We start from the raw sequence: 22,421 nt of genomic DNA on the forward strand, positions 1-22,421 counted from the left end.
GGTGTGTGATATCTATCTATCTATCTATCTATCTATCTATCTATCTATCTATCTATCTATCTATCTATCTATCTATCTATCTATCTATCTATCTATCTATCTATCTATCTTGTCTCATGTTGTCTTACCGACTGCAACATGTATTCTCACATATGACTTTGAAAAGCTCCCTTTTCAAGGTTATCATTTTGTTATTATTTTACAATAGTAACCAGTTTGTATTTTGACTGGAATTATAGTTACAATTATAAATGTGACTCTGCTACTTTTGTGAATGCTAAACTAGTTACTTCTGTCAAGACACACTACTGCCGTCTCTCAGAGACTTATTAAAACCGGATCGTTTATTGATAGCACTTTGATTCACCCGATCAAACAATCGTTGGTCAATGAACGTTCACACGAACGGTGGCTTCACAGTAACGCCATCTCCTGGTGAGACAGGAAACGTTGCTGTTGCATTAGATGTAATTTGCTCAAATTTCAAATAAAATGCCTAAATTACTTAAAGAAATCAAACGTTGTACATTAGTTTTGCAGAAAGTCTCAGAAATGTGAGATTTCATATTTTTACTTTGAAAATAATCTCACATGACAATGCCAGGTTCTTGATACACAGTCATAAAAAAAAAAATTACCAATGCTTATTTGCTTGTTGTGTTGCGTCATTACTGTTACATTACTATTACAGTCAGCTGTAGTAATATAAAACTTATTTTATTTCAAGACCTTTCCGACCTCACCATGAAGACACGCCCACAAGTTGCAGTTGTCCTCCAATTAAAACGTGCCTTCTTATTCATTTCATCCAATCGGACCTACGTTTGCTGCACGGACGTTCAGTGCGTGCATCTCTGATTGGTCGAGCGGCGTTCTGGAGTGACGCTAGGCTTTACGCCGACGTTGGGGGCGGAGAAGGAGGGGTGACACTAATGGCGCATCGCAGTTCGACCGATCCAGCTCTCCACAAATAAACAACAGCAGTACTTCACGATCTGGCCTAATTGGTGCTTCTCGCAGTTGCACCGCGCTGCAGCCGCGTTTTGCGCTTTTGCTCATTGAGCAGATCGCCTGGACTTCTTTTTAGCGGCTGCTCGGAGCACAGAGGCCCAGAGGAAATACTGCGGCTCGGTGAGTGTGCAAACATGTAACAATATGTTAAATGAACAATGTTTCTGTTCGTAATGTTAGTCATTAAAGGGTTAGTTCATCCCGAATTACACATTCTGTCATCATTCACTCACCCCTGTATCGCTTTAAACCTGCGTGACTTTATTTTGTTCGTGGAACACAAAAGAAGATGTTAGGCAGAATGTTATGGTCTGACAGCCTCAGTCACCATTGACTTTCAGTGTATCCTTTTCCATACAAGTGAAGTGAATGGTGACTGAGGTGTCATTATGGTGTCAGTCTGTCTAAAATCTTCTGTGTTCTTCTGAAAAAGTCTTGCAAGTTTGAAACAGCGTAGGGGTGAGTAAATAATGAGATTTTTTCAATATTTAGTGAACTATCCGTATAATGTTTTCAGAAACATGTTGAATAAAGAATCTTTGCGCCAGAAATATTATCCCTCAGTCTTTGTTTGTTTATTTTTATTTTTGTTTTTTACACTGCCTTTAGGCTTTTTACTATGGTAACCCTGTAAAGCCTGATTAAATAATAGTCAGAAATAGAACCGTTTATTCAACCTTGAAACAAAATATTAAAATCCAAAAGTTTGTATATGTGTTTTATGTTTTGTATCATAATTGTATCATTATATTTTTGCTTTTATTGACCATAAAGTATCATATAGTGAGAAGTCATACTCGAAAGAGACGCAAAATGAGAGGAAATGTGTTATTTGGTGCAGATGTAATTTATATGGAGAAAGAGTAAGATAAAATTCGAATAATGTCAAATGTAAGTAATTTTTATAAGAGTATAACTATGTACTTACATAAAATGCATATAAATATCAGTTGTCACAATGCATTTCCTAATAACATGTTTAAGTAAGACACTATATTCTTAGTTTTATGATTAAAAATAAACATTCCTCAAAAGCCTGTTGTATCAATGTACTGATTCTTACATGATTCAAAAAATATAATCTAATAAAAAATATACATATAATAATTGGCGTGTAATCAAGTAAGCCTAGTAAGTTATTGTTAAGTAAAGTAAGTTATTGTTAGGTTACTTCATAAAAAATCATTGAAGGTTTTACAGCACATATGCACATGTATCATAACCTGAAGACAAAAAAAAAAAAAATTATATATATAAAAAAAACAATGAACTCAGTCAGATGGCTGAAGGCATGTAGTAGATAGTATACAACAGGTTTTTCAGCAAAGTTTTGATCATGTTGATAATTTAGAGGATTTAATATCAAATATAATACAGTAGGCTCTATTGGGTTAAATTCAATGTATCATTACATATTCATATCTGTAGCATTTAAAACAAGGTGTCTTCTGTTTGCTCCTACATGCTGAGATATTGACATGACCTTTAATTCTTCCATGTCTTGTGTTTCCCTGTAGAGAATATGTAACAAACGTCAACATGACGTCCAGATTTAGTAAAACCTATACGCGGAAGGGAGGAGAGGCCAGCTCGAAGTTTGATGAGGTGTTTTCTAATAAGAAAGCTACGCTTAGCACCAAATGGGGAGAGACCACCTATAAGGCACAGTTGGGGGTCAAACGGCCCTTGTTCAAGCCAGAGGTTCCTGAGCTGACTAAACGACCCCGCTTTGATGATGACGACAGCTCAGAGGACCCGTTTGGCTTTGATAGCGACGATGAGTCCAAAACTGTCACATCGAGAGATACTCCACAATCTGAGCCGGGCTCAGATGCAGCAGGATCCGGGAAAGAGCAGTTGAAGACCCAGGCAGAGAAGCCCAGTCAGGGTCCAGCGTTGACCGCCATGGGTACTTCCACCTTGGGTAGCAGCCAGAGCGTCAGCACCAAGGTGGTTGGTATGAATAGCCCAGGTAGGAAATTAAACAATCAGCAACGTTTGTTTGTTCAACACACTGTTCATGCAGAAACATGTTAATTACCTGAGACGGATAGTTTACCCAAAATGAAGATTCTGTGTTTATTTACTCACCCTCATGCTGTTCCAAAACTCTGAAGGGCTCAATGAAACCTTTGCAAAGAATCATGAGAGTAAAGTGTCCATCAATTATACCCTTCGAAATTCTTAATTCTGAAGAGCCCTTTGAAGTGGCCAGTTTTAAGCACTTTGGTTTGGAACGACCCCTTAATATGACAGCAAGGATTGCTGCTTTCACAAAATGATAGCAGTTTTGTATATTGGCTTTAATTCTTTTTGAAACACTAAGATATTTTTAATATTGTCATCATTTATGTCCATCCATTGAAAGTCTGCAAATCAAACATTTTGTAGGCTGCATAAAAGACATTGTAAAAGTTTTCCATATGAATTAAGCGGTTTAACCTGTCCCTTTAAAATCAGGTGTAAATATGTGTCATTGAGTGAGTCTGTAAAATAATAATCACATTATGGCGTTTTCAGTTTCTTTTAGCTCCCGGAGAGTCATAATCATGCAAGAAATGATGTCATGACACAACTATTATTGATCCTGTACCATTGTTCTAATAAGTTCAAGCACTTGGCTTTGGAGTAATTTAGGGTGCTTTATTAGTCTTACTATGGCCAGGATACTGAATATGACCTAGATCACTTCAGTCAGACCCATATTATGACGTCTGAGTCATTATGATGACCTCACACCATTGTGCTACGGTGGGGTCAAGTCACTGTGTCTTTCTGCAGCAGGGTATACTGGTTTTATTCAGTCCTGAGAATAGCAGTAGCACTGCTGAAGTCTTCGCTTTGTAGTCAAGGTGCTCGTGTAAGCACACTAGCATGGACTCTAGGGCTCAGCAGGATATTTTCAAACCTATGCAGTTTGATACTTTCCCACTGCTCTTTAGCAAGGCTAATTACAACCATTAGAGGAGCAGTGAAACAAGGACTCAGGTTGGGATAACCCTCTAAGGATCATAAAACTTCTAATAGTAATAATTATTTCTTCATCCAACTGTGGAAACATTTATTACGGGGTTTGAAGGAAATGTGCTCAACCTTTTGACGATCCAAATATTTATGATTTTATTTCTTCTGTGGAGCACAAAAGAAGATATTTTGAAGATTGCGCTGGTTGCTCCTTTCCATGCAGTTTAAGTGAATGGGGATTGTAGCTGTCAAACTTCTAGAAAAGGGCTGCCCAAACTGGGTCCTGGAGGGCTGGTGTCCTGCAGAGTTTAGCTCCAACTTGCCTCAACACATCTGCCTGGTTTCTAGTATGACTAGTAAGAGCTTGATTAGCTGGTTCAGGTGTGTCTAATTGGGGTTGGAGCTAAACTCTGCAGGACACCAGCCCTCCAGGACCGAGTTTGGGCAGCCCTGTTCTAGAAGGATGCAAAACCATCATAAAATGGTTCATATTATCAGTGTGCTAGATCCTAAGTCTTTTGTTCATTAAAAACCTTTTTTTCCCCTTAATGGATTTTGAAAAGTAGTAATTTCTGATTTGTGAACTAGTTCTTTTAGGTCTTATCTTTATCTTATCTTTGTCTTTACTTTTCAATGAATTGATTGATCCAGTTTATAAACTGCTGAATGATTTATGCACAATCCAGTTCTGAACTCTCACCTAATTCAACAGAAGAAAAAAATAATAATATGGGTGTTTGTAACAATGTGAGGATGAATAAATTTCACAGACAGAATTTCAATTTTTGTGTAAACTATCCTTTTGAAAATTCAGGGTTGTCACATTTGTTTTTTTTTTTTTTTTGGTGCTATTTTATTTAATATAATAAATATATAAATATTGCTATGGTTTTATATAATATGCTATTTTATACAATATATTTTAGATAATGTTATATAGGATATATTTCAACAATAATTTTTTTTGTAATTTGCATTTTTTTATATATATATTGCAAGTTTATTTTGAACAATACTATTGTAATTTAATTATATAATTCTATGGTATATAGTATATATTTAAACTGCTCATTTTATAATGTTTATATTAAGACAATACAGTTTTATTAAATAAATATATATATTTTTTATATTAAAAATACTGTTTTATCTAACATTGTGGTTTTATTTTATGCAATACAATTTTTTACTATGTATGTATTTTATATTTCTATACATATATTTGTGTTTTTAGCTATTTTTAGCTATTTTTAAATTTTTTTTTTTTTTTTTTTTTTTTTTGCTGTAGCTACAACATCTTCAGCCTCATCACATGTCACTGGCACTGTAGGAGCCTGGAGCAGATCCAGTATCACAGTAAGCAAACAAGTCTCCCAGATCTCCAGCTTAAAATCCCACAGTAGAAACATCTCTGTTGAGTGGGACCCTTTCGGGGAGGACTCTCCTCCAGGGGCCGGCGAGGGGAGTTCTACCCAGGCTGGAAACTCTTCTGATGGGCTCAAAAGCTCTGAACAGTGCCCTGCTGAACCTGAACCTCCAGTGGAACCTGTTGACTTTGAGCAGCTTCCGCTTCTTAAACCATCCAGCGACAGAGTGTACCGACGGCCACGGAATAAAGGGATGGATAGTTCTGGAGCTGGCGACGTGCAGGTTCCTGCTGTGAGTTCAGCACCAGCCTCTGCGCTGGTGAAGAGCACTGCTGCAGGGGTCGCTGGGAGTTCTGAAGTCAAGCCTGCAGGCCGGGGCCGGGTGAGGGACTACACGGTTCTTCACCCGTCCTGTGTGTCCATGTGTAACGTGACCATCCAGGACTCAATGGAAAGGAGCGTGGATGATTTTGTCAGCCCAGTACAAGCTGACATCGGAGAGGTGGGAACTTTCAAGAGGAAAACAGACACCCAACCTTCCAAGCCTACTAGGTATAATATAAACATACTCTCTTGATTCACCAAATTTTTGATTTGCTCGATTAGAAGACTAGCATGTTGTCATATGGATTTCTCTTTTCATACTCCCTTTAAAATTTTCTTTTTTTTAGGTTCAGAACCACTCAGAGTAAAAGTAAAAAGGAGACAAAACTGGAGTTTTTTGGCTTTGAGGAGAATGAGGCTCAGGACACAGATGGAGACGGCGTTGCATCTGGCAGCACCAGCTACAAGATCAAATACTTTGGTTTTGACGATCTGAGTGAGAGTGATAGTGAGGATGAGGATGACTCGGCAGCTAAGGAGAGAAAGAAGAACAAGAAAGCAGCAGTGGCGGAAGCTTTGGCAGCCAGCGTGGGCAGTCCTCAGATCAACGACTCGCAGGAGAGTCAAGAGAGTCAAAGCAGCCTAAGTACAGGTACTCACAAGCACACTTCTTCACGATGGGAAATTTAAACTGTAATTATGGATAACGATGATTTGTAGAGCTATCTCTGAATACATGATGTCCCTTTTTTTGTATGTTTTTTTAAAAATCTGTTGTCAGATTCTCAGGAGTCGCTGGATGAGACAGGGGCTACAGACTCACAGAAGGAACGCCATGGAAAGCAAAGCGACAAGTCAAAGGAGATCGGACGCAAGATCTTCAGCGGGCCAAAAAAAGTACAGCTAAAACAGCTTTAGCAGAAACAGAGTAACTTTATTAAAAAGTTACATTTGAATTTTTAATGTAACAAAATTGTGTGTGTTTTTTTTCTTTTGTGTGTGTTTAATATAGTCTCCTGCTAAAGCCGTATATAACGCGCGTCACTGGAATCAACCCGAGCCGGAGGAAGTGCCTCCTCCCGCTTCCTCTCGTACTGTGGCTGTACCTGTAAGTAAAGTACTCAATTCACAACCTCTGAACTTTATACACTAAAATTTCCTCTGCCTTTGTAAACCATAATGTTGTTGTTTTTGTTTTTCTTGCAGAGCCAGTGTGTCCAGCAGCAGCAAAGACACAAACTCCCATAAAGATGATGGAGTGTTTAAAGCCCCGCCACCTCCTCCTAAAGTCATTAAGTCTGTCACCATCCCCACTGAGCCATACCAGGACATCGTCACTGCACTAAAATGCAGGAAGGAGCACAAGGAGGTGAGCACTGCACCTGGGAAATAATGTTAACTTATTTAACATTATTTAACGTGTACATGTTGTTATTTTAGTGTTATTTATGTACTATTATAGTAGATTTTTAATTTGTTTTATTACATTTTTTTTTTAGATTTATTTTTAATATTTCTATTTATCTTTTAATATATTTTTATTTTATTTACAAGTTCTAGTAATTTTAGTACTTTGTCTTAAACTTATTTTATTTCAATTAGTTGCTAAGGCAAAATTTCTCATTTTCACTTACATTTTTTTATCCGGTATTTTTTATCTATTTTTATCTAATCTTTGCCAATCAACAAGAACTATTTTTTTTTAGTTTGTATAACAATAACAACACTGACTTAGGGTGGATCGTTCTTTTGCCTTTACTGTTATCATTGGCATATTGTCAAAGTTTCTAATTCTAAAATTTTGTAATATTTCTATTCAAAATCACGATTCCTCAATTTCTACAAAATAAAACATTCAATTCTAATTAATCGCTAAAATCTGAAAAATCGCCCAACATTACAGACTTGAACAAAGGAACTGCTCATACTTTAATTGAACTGTTTGTTTCTTGCCCTGTGTTTATGTGTGTAGTTGTACACTGTGGTCCAACATGTGAAGCACTTTAATGACGTAGTGGAGTTTGGGGAGAATCAGGAGTTCACTGATGACTTTGAGTATCTGGAGACAGGCCTGAAGAGCACACAACCCCTCAACACACGCTGCCTTAGGTGAGACAAACACTAACTGGAATATTCTGGGTGATTTGCACCCTCAAGCCTATGTATCACAGCTGTGATTTGCTGTGAACTATCACAGATAATGATTTGAACAATTAAATGATTTAATAGTATTTATTAGGGGTTTTAAAATATTAATATTAAAATTTTCCTTTTTATTAAACAATGGTGTACAGAACAAATTGTGGCTCTTTCTTTAAATCAATTAAATTATATAAAATTGTACAATATTTATGTTGTATTTTATTTCAGCTTTTTCACACTTTTGCATAGTTTTAGTTAACTGAAATAACACTGATGCACACTGGAATCCCCATATATGCATTCTTACCCACAAAGACAAATTTATAACAGAAACCACTAATCCTTTTTTCTGCCTTCATTTTTGACTGCAGTATAATCACTCTGGCCACGCGCTGTGCCATGCCGAGCTTCCGCATGCACCTGAGGGCCAGAGGGAAGGTGGCCCAGGTCTTTAAGATGCTCAGTGATGCCCAACAGCACCCGGTGAGTGTCATCATCATCATCAAGCACCTAACCAACAAACCAGTCATGTAAACATAGACTTTCTCTAATTTACCAACAAATCTGTATAACCAAGCATCATTCCGAACTGTCACAGCTCTATCATTATGAACGCAGCTACAATACTGTTTGTTTACTTCATTAGTATAAATTAATTGGAGATGTAATCATCTCTGCCGGCAGACAAGGGAGAAACGCAAACAGACGCTGAGCCGTCACTCTGTGAATCTCGTTCGTTCAGTTTACACAGTAGGAGCAGGAATGTTTGCCTTGACACTTTCGGCCTGACTTGAATTTATTTGTGTGTTGAAGGATGTTCAGTAAGAATAAATTAAATCCACTTAATGAGTCAAGACAGATGTTTAGAATAAAGCCACTAGAGTCACTTAAGGCCATGTCTTGCAGTTAAGGGATGTTGTTATAATGCAAAGTGACTTGATTTTTAAAGTTTTGTGGCTTTTAAAGTTTTAGATTTTAGAACATTTGCCTCCTCTCTCTTTCTCGCTGTTCCTCTGGATCTGGCAGAACCTGGCACTTTGCACAGCGTCTCTGATGTACATACTGAGCCGAGACCGGCTAAATATGGATCTGGACCGGTCCTGTCTGGAGCTGATGATCAGGCTGCTGGAACTAGAGCAGGATGACTCTGTAGCAGACCAGTTAAACGCTAAAGAGATGAGCCGTGTTAAAGAGAAGATCCGCAAAATCTGTGAAACAGTCCACAACAAACATCTGGACCTAGAAAACATCACAGTGAGTGACTGCTGTTTCTCACACCTTTGATGTCAGAACCGACACAAACCAATGAATGTTTTAGAAGAAGTGTTCTTCCATTCACCTTGGCTTTGTTCAGACTGGCAGAAAAAAATCTGTCTTTGTTTAGTTGTTTGTGGACTGAACAGCGAAAAAAGCATAGAAAATCAAAGGCAGTCTTTGATGCATGGTATTTTCATTTTCGACAAGTTTTCTTTTTTTAAACATTGCATATTTTACATTCACTACCTTTCAAAAGTAAAGAGGTGTGTAAGATAAAAAAAAAGGAATATTGTGAAATATTAATAATAATTTTCAGCAGCCATTTCTCCAGTCTTCTCTTCAGTGTCACATGATCCATTAAAAAAATTATTTTAATATGCTGATTTGGTGCTAAAGAAACATTTCATATTATTATCTATGTTGAAAACAGTTGTGCTGCTTAATTTTTGTGAGAACGAGAAAACATTGTATTCTTATTGCTTATTATTTTTGCATCTCAGACGGGTCACTTAGCGATGGAGACATTACTGTCTCTGACATCGAAGCGAGCCGGAGACTGGTTTAAGGAGGAGCTCCGCTTGCTTGGGGGACTGGACCACATCGTAGATAAAGGTACCCTAATTGAGTCTCTCTGTATTTGACTTGTAAGATTCTTTTTTTAAGAAAATTGCTAGAAATATGTTTTTTGGGCTCAGTGAAAGAGTGTGTGGAGAACTTGAGTAAAGAAGAAGATAAAGAGAGTCTGGTGGCATCACTCTGGGGAGCAGAGCGCTGTTTACGAGTTCTGGAGAGTGTAAGTGTAACAATAACAATTTTAATTGATTTCCTTTAAAGAAAGACCTGCGATACTTAAATAACCTGCAGTAATTAATAACATGGACTTAATTGTCTTAATTTTAAGTGTAATGATTGCTGCAGGCCACCAGTGCTCTTCTGGTGTTAGAGATACTTGCACTGTCGATCCGATCTGTTTTTAGAAATTGTACCAAATGGAATGAAAATTTAATAAATGCATTAATTAGCTAATTAACAGCTTTGAAAATGTTGACTGCAAATTAATGCATTACCTTTGACATCCCTCGAGGAAAATGCATGTTATTTCTATGTATAATTAATTTAAAACCTAATTCCAGGTTTCAGACCATAACCCTGAGAACCAGGCTTATCTGATCGCCTACAAGGAGTCCCAGCTCATAGTGTCCTCAGCAAGGTGTGTGATGATATAGAAAGCGCAGTGTTGCTTTGCGCTACAGGAAATTTTCATTCTGGGGTTGTGTTTTGTGTTTGTAGGGCCCTGCAGCATTGTGAGCAGATGATACAGCGTTACAGCCGAGAGGTCTCTTCATCAAGCTCCGCCCTCCCACAGAGTAGTCATAGCAACGTGGGCAAGGCCGTGGAGGATTGTATGAGAGCTGTTATCGGAGTTCTGCTCAACCTCACACACGATAATGGTTAGACACTGCGTGTGACAGAGAATTTATACTGTGCTCACCAAACACTGCATTTATAAATGCAGAATGAAGCAGTATAAAATAACTGCAATTGTATAAATGTTAAGATAAGAATGTAAGATAACCCTCACATGCTCTCTCTCTTTCACTGTGACTTCTCAGAGTGGGGCAGCACTAAAACAGGTGAACAGGATGGCCTCATACAGACGGCACTGGACTGTGTTCTGAAGGTCCCACGTTATTTGCCTCAGGAGCAGAGGTTCGACATCCGCGTCCTGGTGAGAAACTCGTGACACTAATAACATAGCCCAGTGCCTTGATGCTGAGTTCAATAATATCAATAAGAACATTTTTAAAGACATTTCTTATGCTCATCAAGGCTGCATTTATTTGATCAAAATCAAATAAATTTATTTGATACAGAAAAAAAGTATATATTTTGTGAAATATTATGGCAATTTAAGATAACAGTTTTCTATTTTAATATACACTAAAATATAATTAATTCCTGTGAAGCCAAGCTGAATTTTCAGCATCATTACTCCAGTCTTCAGTGTCACATGATCTTTCAGAAATAATTCTAATATGCTGATTTATAATCAATGTTGGAAACAATATATATTCTTAAAAAATATTAGACCTGTGATACTTTTTTCAGGATTCTTTGATAAATAAAAAGTTAAAAAAGAATAGTGTTTATTCAAAATATACATTTTGTCTTACAATATACGCTACATTTTAATAATGCAGATAATAAATCAGTATATTAGAATGATTTCTGAAAGATCATGTGACACTGAAGACTGGAGTAATGATGCTGAAAATTCAGCACTACGTCACAGAAATAAAAGTATGTTAAGTATACTAAAATAGGAAACCAAAATTAGAAATTAAAATATTTCACGATATTACTGTTTTTCTGTATTTTTGATTTAAATAAACACAGCCTTGAAGAGCATAAGAGTCTCCATTAAACTTCATACACACACACTCACACACACAACAAAATTTACAATCTGCAAAGGTGTGGTTCAAATACTCCATTTAATATCAAAGGAATTTACATAAACCCAGGTTTAAAAAAAAGCTTCTTTTTTTTTTTAAATATAATTTCTTGTTATTGTTGTGTGCATGTGGTAAAATACACACAGATGTAGCAAAAAATGTTTTCATTTTCTTCTTTTTTCTTTCTGTAATTCTAACCTTTAAATCAGGATTAGGCATGAAATAATTGTCCTCATTTGTAAATCGCTTTGGATAAAAGCGTCTGCTAAATGACTAAATGTAAATAATAATCTCTTCAGAATCACTCATACATGTAAAAACTGGCTAAGAATTAATCAGTTAATTAAAACAAACAACCTGGCTCAGGAAGATAAGGAATCATGTCTTTGTGGCAGTTTTTTGGTGATTAAGGGATAATGAAAGACTTCTTCACCTTACCGATGGTTGCCAAAATCAAAAATGCTACATTCTACAGCAAAACAGAATGAGTAAGAAACACATACAGGATTTCATTCAGCAAATATGATGCAGGGTGTTGGGTGTAAATTCTGTAATCAATCACAGTTAATCACACATAACATCTAAATTTGTTAGCAAGATTATAATGTAGAAACATAAAGTTTAATAGCATCTTTTTTATTAAATACTGCAAATGAATGCCTGTACCAGTGAAACCAATACTTGTAACATGCATGGGTCCTACATGTGGGTGTCACATGTTACGTCCATCAGCCTTCAAAAAAGCATGCGTTCAGGAGAGTGCCTGGGTACATGTGGACCAACCTGAGTCAGCCACTCTCATTTCGCTTGAAAACATATACTGCTTTAATTGTGTTAATCATTTTAATGTTAAACAGCAAATATTAATCATAGAAATTAACATGTTATTTTTCCCAGCCCTTTTATAAGTTATAAGTAGGAAGATATGATTAAATTAAATTAAAACAGTGGGATGTAGTCTTAAGTTATTTCTCAATTAAACAAACAGTGCTTCAAGTACTAAAGGAACTATTCAAGTTAACAGGTTTTTAATATAAAATGTGCATTAATTGAAAATCTAATAAAAGGAAAACAAATGTCAAGCAATGAAATGAAAACACAAATGCAAATAAATGAAACAGTGCTCGAGGTTTTTCAGGTTTTCAGATGTCTAACAGCAAGAGTTAAATAAAAAAAGACTTAATTTGTTTTGGTTTAATGTATTGACATCTTTTTTTTTTCTCCTGTTGATGTTCACTTAAGAAAACTGTCAGAGTTTGTACTCTGTACTTCGGACTTGTTCTATTATTTTCTTTAGTATAGACTTGGTTTTGAAGTGCCGGTGTTTTTGACATCAGAATGTGTGCTGTGACTTGTGTTTGTGAGTGTGACTGTGTTTTATCTGTGCACAGGGTCTGGGTCTGCTGATAAATCTGGCGGAGTACAGTGCCAGAAACAGACACTGTCTTGTGGAGATGGAGGTGGACTTGAGCTACTTGATGGAGACAGAGGTAGACGTGAAGACAGCAGGAGAGGAGAAGAGTAGGACGGATGAACAAAAAGAGGATAAAAGAGAGGGCGAGAAGAGACCCATGACAGCAAAGTCGGCAAACGCTCTGGCTGCTCTGGTTCAGGTGACCGTAGTCAAGATGGTTTCACATGGCCCTTCAAGTGTTTATTCTTAAATCTGATAGACATTGGCCAACTAAACCAAGTGTTTCTGTTCGTCTGTGTAGCTCTTTCTTGAACGGGAGCGAGCAGCAGTGCTAGCTGAGGCACAGACCGATGACCTCATAAGTGAGGCGCCCAAGTCTCAGGCAGACCAGAGTGGAGAGTGGAAGGAAACATCTGGAGAGATCCAGTGGGTCGCCTCAGAAACCAACGAAACAAATGACAAGAAAGAAGAGGAGGAAGAGGAGCTTGACCTCAATAAAGGTACAAATTATTCACTGATATGGCTCAAATAAACACTTGTTTGGATTTGACTTGAGACGGTTTCGACTTAAGAAATATTTCCTGATGCAGATTTTGCATAAGGTTTAAGTTTTTTTTAATGCAGAAAAATAAATAAATAAATGAAATTGCAAATGCTGTGTGGTTTGAAAGTGACTTCTTGTGTAAGTGGTGCTTTGCAATCACTGCACTATTTTCAGTGGAAAATGGATGAAAGTTCACAGATTGTTAAAAAAAAAGAAAAAAAAAGTTAAATTGCTATAAGAAATGATTAATTAGTCATATTAATAGTCTGCCTTAGCCATATATATATTTTTACAAATATTTTAATACCCATGCTGTGTGTTATAATTTACTTTATTTAATGTTTAGGGGAAAGCTTTTATGTGAACATCCTGCCTTTTGTTTTTCAGCCCTGCAGCATGCTGGGAAACACATGGAGGACAGCATTGTGGCTTCATACTCAGCTCTTCTGCTTGGGTGTTTATGTCAGGAGAGTCCGGTGAGCATCACTTCTGTCCTTTAGTTGCTCCAGAGAGCAGCTAGTTGGGTAATTGGTTAGTTTTGAACCAAAGCAACTATTTAGTTTTGTGTAATTTTGTGACTTTAGAGACACTTACAGTTAAGTGTGTATATATATATGTATACAAGTATTTGCTAGATGTAGCTTTGGCTGTGTGGATGGGTCTCTGTGAGTTTTGCACATTTGGCCACTGCAATTATTCCGCATTTTCTTTGCAAACTACTCAAGCTTAGTCAGGTTGCATGAAGATCCTGAGTGGAGCCTTTTTTCAGGTCTACTCACAAATTCTCAGTTGAAGTCTGGACTCTGGCATGGCTGCTTCGGGGTATTAATGTTGTTTTTCAGCCATTCCTCTAGCTTTGGCTTTATGCCTGGGTTTATTGTCTTGCTGGGAAGCAAATCTTTGCCCATCTTACTGGTGTCTCCTCGCTGTTTTCCTTCAGAATTTCCCTCTTTTGCTGCATTTATTGCTCTCTCATATGCCTTCCTGGGCCTGACGCAGAGAAGCATCTCTTTGGCATGATGCTGTCACCACCGTGACCCGCAGTGAGGACGGTGTGTTTCTGATGCTGCTCAGTGTGTAGCTTACACACATTATGTTCAGTCTGATGGCCAAAAACTTGATTTTGATCTCATCAGACTACAGAAACTTCTCCAGCTGGTTTCAGAGTCTCCCACTTGCTTTCTGGAAAACTCTAGCTGAGATGTCTTATGACATTTTTAACAATGTCTTTCTCTGTACCCCTTTCCCATGAACCTGGGTAACAGTTCTGCACGGTACCTCGCATCTTTTCTACTGAAGCTTGTAGCTCCCTCAGGGTCGTCATGAGTAGATTTACAGCTGTGCCAATACTTTTTCTATTTCTTACCTGATCTAACAGTACTCCCAGGGTTATTCAATGATTTGGAAATTTTCTTGTATCCATCCCCTGTCTTATGCTTTTCAATTACCTTTTCACGGAGTGGCTTGGAGTGCTCTTTTTATCTTCATGGGCTATGTTCTGCCACAATAATGGAGAAGAATGTTCACCTGAAGTTGAACCTTGCAGATAGAGGTGTTTTTATACTATCAGCTGAAACCCTGAGACTACACACACACACACACACGATCATACCACTGATATTGTAGGTTTATCATTAAAAGTCGTAGATGCATTGAAATTCAATTATATTTTATAATGTTACAATTTGATTTGGTCACTTAGTTCTAAAAGATTTAATTTGAATTTTGACATTGTTTTTTTTATTTTATTCTGTTGATCCATAACAAACAAACAAACAAACAAAAAACAATTTAAATAATTAAGTTTGTTGTTAAACTAAATGTCCAAGGATGTATTAAGAATCACAAAAAAAAAAAAAGTACACTAATGTTTGGGCTCATATTTGTGTGTATTGGAAATAAATGAATGCTTTTATTCAGCAAAGATGTATTAAATTGATTAAAAGTGACAGTAAAGTCTTTTGTAACAACTCCCAAACGATTCGCTCAACGATTAATTTTTCCAAACCCCTCCTTTGCGTGGGGCTAATCTGCGGTGATTGGTCCAAATGGTTGATTTCCATTTCATCTTGCCTGTAATGCCTGATAAAGCAGCGTTTGTGAGCACAGTGCTGCTTTGTGTACAGCGTTACCGGGGGAACAGCTATTTTTAAAGTTGCAAAAGTGGCACCTAATGGCAAAGAATGAATTTGCATTTTCATTCAGACCAAGTTTTCCCGGGTCTGCGCGCACAACAAGTGGGCGGACAATATGTTAATGTTTCATGTTGACGTCAACGTGAAACGGCGTGGGATTCTTTTTAAAAATGACTCGTTTCAATAATTCAGAGTCGACTCTTTCTTTTGAGAGACAATAATTAAATACACTGTGCACTTTCAGATTTAAAACTTTGCAGGATGTTTTCATTCACTGTGTTACACATTGCATGAAAGGTCATTTTCAAAAATCCATAATAGGGGCACTTTAAATTGAAATGTAAATACAAATATATCCTTTCTCTCTCTTTTTCAGATGAATGTGAAAACCGTACGGGAAAACCTTCCTAAGGGAGATTTCTCTATTATGGCTGAAATGCTAAAGAAATTTCTTAATTTCATGAACCTGACGGTAAGTACAATCAATGATATTAAACATTTTGCACCTTGCATTTAAAAATGGCGAAAATTTAGAAGTGGTAGAGTAGAATTAACTGTAATTTAAATTCTGTAGTACATATTACTTGCTTGAATGCAGAAACTGAAAAGGCATCTAAATGTGGTTTCCGTGGTCCAATCAGAGTGGGTCTTGGCTGTATTTGCACCTGGCTTTTAATGTGTTATCAAATTGTGATCTGGCTACCATGCATGCAGTGTAATGCCACTGATGTTATAAAACGTGTGGCTGTGCTTTCATGTCTGGCCAGTGACATTTAAATCAGTTTTAAACTTCTCTCTCTTCTTTCCTGTCGTCAGTGTTCTGTTGGAACTACAGGACAGAAATCTATCTCACGGGTGATTGATTTTTTGGAGCACTGTTAGCAGAGGTGTCACAGAGTCCCCTCTTCCGTGGGATAAATCTGGACCTGGCAACGTGCCTTAGGCCCTTCAGGATAAGAGGCAGCCGATCCGGCGGCAAAGGTGGTTAAGTGTCGCTACGGTCACGTCACCCTAGTGGCTCGCTGCAGAGACTTTCATGTTTTTTTTTTTTTCCTTTCACTTTCTTTTTGCTTGTTTTAAAATTGTGTGTTTTCAAATGCTGTCTCTTTCTCTCATGCTCACACACGTACACACACTCAGTTGTGTGCTTGCATAATATTTGGTTATTGAAGCACTGATCCTCATGTAAAACAAAAACTAAGCTGTTTTGAAACAAAAGAATGATTTTAAGCTAGTTGTCCTTGTTTGCAGTGTAAAGATTTAGACTAAACATAGTAACTTATAGGTATTTCAAACACTGAGGGCTGAGGCTTTGTACAGACTCCATGCTTTGCTTTTCTGACTGTTTGCACATGATGTTTGTTCAAACAGTGCAGTCAGTATCTATAATATTTGCATTAGTAAAGATGATCACAAGAGAATTTCTTACACGAGTTGTAAAAACTGGAAACTTTGCCTCTGCTCAAGACACAAGCATTAAGAGGCATTTTACGCATACAGGAATATATAGGCTTACTGTTTTGGTGTCAATGTTTTTGAAAGAAGTCTCTTATGCTCACCAAGGCTACATTTATTTTACAGTAAAAACAGTAATATTATGAAATATTGTTACAACTCAAGTGTTTTCTATTTGAAAACATTTTAAAAATGAGTCTATTCCTGTGATGGTAAAGCTGAATTTTCAGCAGTCTTTACTTTAGTGAGTCTTTTTAATTTAATGCATCCTTACTGAATAAAAGTATTCTTTTGTTTTAAAAAAGAAATGTTACTGGACCCAAACTTTTGAACAGCAGTATACATGCTGTGTCCCAAATGACAAAACCTTTTGATTAGATCTGAGTAGATTTGTCAAAACAAAGAGTTTTTGCTGCCAGTCTGAAGAAAGCCTAAGATGTCTAACGAACCAAAGACAAAGACCTTGCAACTTTGAAAACAAACAAGCATTCATCAAATTAAGGTGAATGTGGTTTTAAGAACCGTGGAATCCTGTAGTCCTACTTAAAGAGTGTTTTATAGTGATGAGATGTTTAATGATCAGTCATTGTTTCTTTCACATTTACTAAAACCAAGCTATTATGTTTGATTTCTTTAAAAACTACACACTAAAAAGTTTTGATGATTTTATCTGGATACCTAGGGAAGAATTGTAGAAGAATTCCACTGACTTCTGTAGTTTTATTTTTCTTTGTGTGAAGAATCACCATGTTACCTTTGGATTTAAAAAAAAAAAATAATAAATAAGTTTTTTTTTTTTTTCATTTTTAATGTTTCTTTAATTAGTTTTGTAGACTGTGCTGTGTGAGCTCAATTTTAAAGTAAAAAAAGACAGCACTTGAAAATAGTTTTAAAATGTTTTAGTGGGTTCATGGAGTGTCTCCATCAAAATGCTCATCCTCTGTTAATTTAATTATACTCTTAATATAATGGAACAATTGAAATTTATTGTTTTATAATTTTATGAATTGTTTTCTTTACCTTTTTTGATTCAGGAAAACGTGTTTCTTAATTATGTTTTAAACATTTTCATCCCGTGTATGTCTGCAGAATAGCTGGAAGCTGCTGAAAGTTCTTAGTAAAAAACAAAACAGTCTGAACTAAGCAAAAGTGTCCTCTATTCCTTTCAGATCTTTGCTGAAGCAGAGCCATATGGAGTAAAGCTTGTTCTGTTTTGTAAAACTGAAGCAAGTTTTGCGACAAGTTAATTTACAGATCTGAATTTAGATTTTCTTTTTTTTAATTGTAAATATTTCTGTACATATTTGATTTTAGACTGCTACAATACTTTCACCAAATTTTCTTTATTTTATACCCCCCCCCCCCCCCAATTGCATTATTTTAGATAAAGTTAAAGTACAATTACAAGAAATATATAAATATTATATATATATGTATATGTATTAAAGGAAACAATTTGTACCATTTTCCAGGATGTTGTCTTTGGTTACAATGTAAATAATTTGACCTTGAATAAATACTTGCTACTTTGAGTACTCGTTGACTGTTTTATAACGTCCTCTGTGATTCCAACAACCTACAGTACATACTTGAAAGCTGTTAGTGTGAAACTACAACCGCTTGAAGACTCCTTGAAATCAAAATGTAACTTTAAGTCAATATTTGTTGTCTTTGAAGCATCAGTATAGATTTATCCAATCAAATGCTCTCTAGAATATGAATACCACCTGCAACCTTCAAGGCCTATAAAACTTTAATATTTTATTTTAGTTATAGAAACATATTTATGTGTGTTTGTGTGTCTCTCTCTTTAAAGGGAACTTTTTTATATATATTTCCTGCATGCCAACATTTCTTTTTTTCTTTAAAAAATTATTTTGAGAGTGTCATGCTGGGATGTATCCATGGCAACAGCGATAAATGACCAAAAAATGTCATTCACAATTGAAAAGCAAAATCTACATACTACACTACACTATGATTTTAGCCAAAAGGCCAAGAAGCAATCTCTCCTGACAGAAGGCCATATCATGTGATATCTGCATGAATTTTGTCTTTAATGTGCTCAAGGTCTATTTATTATATGTGCCATGAGCCTCTGTATATATCGTGACAGCTCGACTTGAAGGTCAGAATTTTACTGACACTCTTTAAAAAGTTTTAATATTTTTGTCCTAAAACACATCTGTGTGAAACAGATTTTCTGCTTCTGTCACGATGCATTTTTGTCAAACAACAGTTTGTTTCACCTTGTGACATTCTCAGTTTTGTCATGTTATGTTTGGACAGCTTCCACAGCTGGTTTCCAGAAGAGGGCACTACGGCTCCGGTTCCTGTCCTTCCAGAATTTAATTTTTTTACTTTGCTAAATTGCTGATGGCTGATATGCTCACCACCATAACTTTTTAAATCACGCTGTCTGCTGCTGCTATCCTGCTGACTACAATAGCATCTGTGATTTATGCTATTCCACCTCTTCGGATGGGTTTTATGAGGAACAAACCCCATAGAAGTAGTTTGTTTAAGGAGCTAGAACCCCCCCATCCAATTTGAGACATTTGTTGGTGTTAAAAATCAAGAGCTGTCTCCACTTGGCAGTGCTGAAGGAGTTCAGGGCTCCTGAACCTGATGTACATCTTCTGAAAGCATTCAATTTTGACAGAACTCTCCCCTGCACTCAAGAATCTCTTCTGTTCCTTCCACATCACTGTGCAGAACGGAGAGGTCGAGGTTACAGCGTGACACTCAGCAGCAGGACCGGTTTGGATCAGATATTGTGCTGCAAGGCCAGAGGCTTGTTCTGCCCTGGTTCTCACTGGAGGGTCACTTATTCTGGGGTTCAACAGTATAAATTCTCCCAGGCACTGTCTGTTTTCTCCGTGAATTTCAACAGCTCTGCAGGGGGTAGCCACTGCATTTTCGTGTCATAGCGATGACTCGTGTGGATTGTCAGAGCTCTGTCAGGCACATATTCTTGTGAAATCATATTATCTAGGATGATGTTAGGGAAAATGGGGACAGATAAGGCTGGAGTGTCACAGTTCTAAGATTCAATATCCAATCACTGTTTACTGTTCTATAGGCCTACTTGACATTCAACAAAAAGTTGCTTATTAATGCCACTTAAGTAAGGGATTACAGTCAGTCGATCATTATCGCAAAACAAATCAGACAGGGTGATCAGCCACCAATGTTGTAGTATCTTAGATTTAAGGCAAAGAAAAATAGTACCCTACTTTATAACATACACAAAGTTGGCCTTTTAATATTTAAGTTCTCTGAAGTAATTTCACTACAATGTTAAGCTAGTTACTCTGCAGCCAGATACATAGACATAATTCACCCCAGTGGTAACCTGCAGCACATGGGTGCCGTTCAAACAGCTGATAAAAAAAAAACACTATAATCCACAAGTAGGCCTAATCCACACGACTCCATTCTATCAGTTAATGTCTCACGAAGCTGTGTGTTTGATATAAATAAATCCAAAATCCCTCATAAAGCTTCCTCCATAGAAAAGGTCCATGTTCTGTTGTCCTCTTACATCAAAATCATATTTGTTTAGAACTGTTTTGGACTTTTTTAAATGTGACTGTTTAATAGTAAAAGAATCCTTAACAGACATTATAACACAAATGTAAATTAAAATAAAATAAACAATATATTTAAATCTCATAATATGCATAAGTATTTTAATTGTGACCTAAGCAAGCCCTCAAATGTCTTTGTTTTTCTCAGTAGCCTATGTGATTCAACAATAGCGATAACTGAATAGTGGCCCTGCTGCTATAATAACCTACATGAACAGATTTAATACTATTGGATAAAATCACTGTTTTGTGTGTTTATATTTGAGATTTACTTTCTGAGAATCAAATATCTTAAAGCTTCACTGGGCTGGGATTTGATCTCATGTAACATTTATGAATTCCAAAATCCTTAAGAGATAAATACGGACGGACTAAAATGTGACAGTTGCTGAAATGATTGTGTCAGGGTGGCATTTCGAGGAGAATTTGGACTCCCTCTCTAAATACAACTCTCAACAAAAATGGTTTTGTATTAATTATAGGTTTTCAGTAATTTAATAATTAACTGCAAATTTTGTGAATGCTTTTCTCCACAGGATTTAGCTGGTAAAAACAGGTGTTTTTCTCAATAGAGAAAAGAGAATCAATCACACGTTTTAAAGAAGGGAATCAATCACACAGATGTCAGAAATGCAGATCTGATGAACAGTATGTGGTCCTAATTAGAAATGTAGATAAATCGGAGGTAACAGTGTAATTTGGCTGTGAGTGGAGACTCCTGACTGATCAGTGAGACGCAAGCTGTTAAACAGCTGTCAATCAGTATGTTCTGTGGAACGTTTTGTTTCTCATTTAGTGAGATTGTTGTGTCTTGTAGTTCACTATCGGATCACTAGGGGAGCTGTTTCATTAGTGATTTTTCATTCTAAACCTGAAAATAAACAGAATTTCTGAACAATTTGGATCATAAATTTAAGAAATATTTTAAATCCTGCACTATTTATAGGTCACTAATGAAATAAACAAATATATGACTTTGATAATGAAACTTTGTGCAGATGATCAAATGTTATTGCTTCCACTGAAGCACAAGCTGCTGTTTGGATCATCTCAAATCATGTTTGACACAAACATGTGGTCCTCATCCAGCACAAATCCTGCTGCCATTAAAGTAAAACACATTCTGAAAATACTTTTGAATTTTTTTTTTAATTTTTTTTTTTGCACGCAAATTGATAATAGCTTACTGATATAGGCTACTGATAATATCATTTTCAATGAAAAAGGTATCGCATTCGAAAAAAAAAAACTGCAAAGGATTCATTTTCATTAGTGGTTTAAAAATGTTGGACCCCACTCTATATTCAAGTTAAGTTGTGTTACACTAGTGCCTATCTGATGCCTGTTGAATGAGTGGAAATGAAATGAAACCGAGCAGCAAATTGAAACCTTTAAGGGCTGATTGAACACTGATCCGTGGGCAGATCTCATATTTTTATGTAACAATTAGAGTCTGCATTGAAATGAGGAAAGCAGGTCTTGCATCAGCAATGGGAGCAGAATAATTTTAATTGCCCGGCCTTTCTGTGCATGTCTAATGAAGACTACAGAGCCTCCCCAAGGACGGCAGAGGGAATGAAACATGAGTGCAGCTCCTTAACAGGTGAAGCTTATGTATTTGTGCGTGTGTGTGTGTGTGTGTGTTTGTGAGAAATGGAGCTGTCTGCTGTTTGTCCTGCAGGAGGGAGTAAATCAGAGCAGCCTGGCGATGAAACTTTAATGAAGAAACTGAAACAGACTCACTCAGTCCAGCCTTATCATA

At 36.6% G+C, this 22,421-nt stretch overlaps 1 protein-coding gene across 1 annotated transcript; it reads left to right on the forward strand.

Moving 5' to 3' along the window:
- Window positions 1-879: 879 nt before the first annotated feature.
- Window positions 880-18,612, forward strand: wapla (WAPL cohesin release factor a). The gene is made up of 20 exons (XM_042742357.1): window positions 880-1,131; window positions 2,529-2,983; window positions 5,264-5,894; window positions 6,014-6,318; window positions 6,448-6,563; window positions 6,679-6,778; window positions 6,875-7,035; window positions 7,639-7,775; window positions 8,180-8,291; window positions 8,835-9,062; window positions 9,566-9,677; window positions 9,761-9,858; window positions 10,199-10,275; window positions 10,356-10,516; window positions 10,679-10,794; window positions 12,913-13,134; window positions 13,237-13,435; window positions 13,867-13,955; window positions 15,991-16,086; window positions 16,431-18,612. Exons 2-20 carry the CDS (start codon window positions 2,551-2,553, stop codon window positions 16,494-16,496), a joined length of 3,459 nt encoding a protein of 1,152 aa, XP_042598291.1. The 5' UTR covers window positions 880-1,131; window positions 2,529-2,550; the 3' UTR covers window positions 16,497-18,612.
- Window positions 18,613-22,421: the final 3,809 nt, after the last annotated feature.

Source organism: Cyprinus carpio, chromosome B17, assembly GCF_018340385.1.
Source record: "Cyprinus carpio isolate SPL01 chromosome B17, ASM1834038v1, whole genome shotgun sequence".
In the NCBI taxonomy this organism is placed as follows: Eukaryota; Metazoa; Chordata; class Actinopteri; order Cypriniformes; family Cyprinidae; genus Cyprinus; species Cyprinus carpio.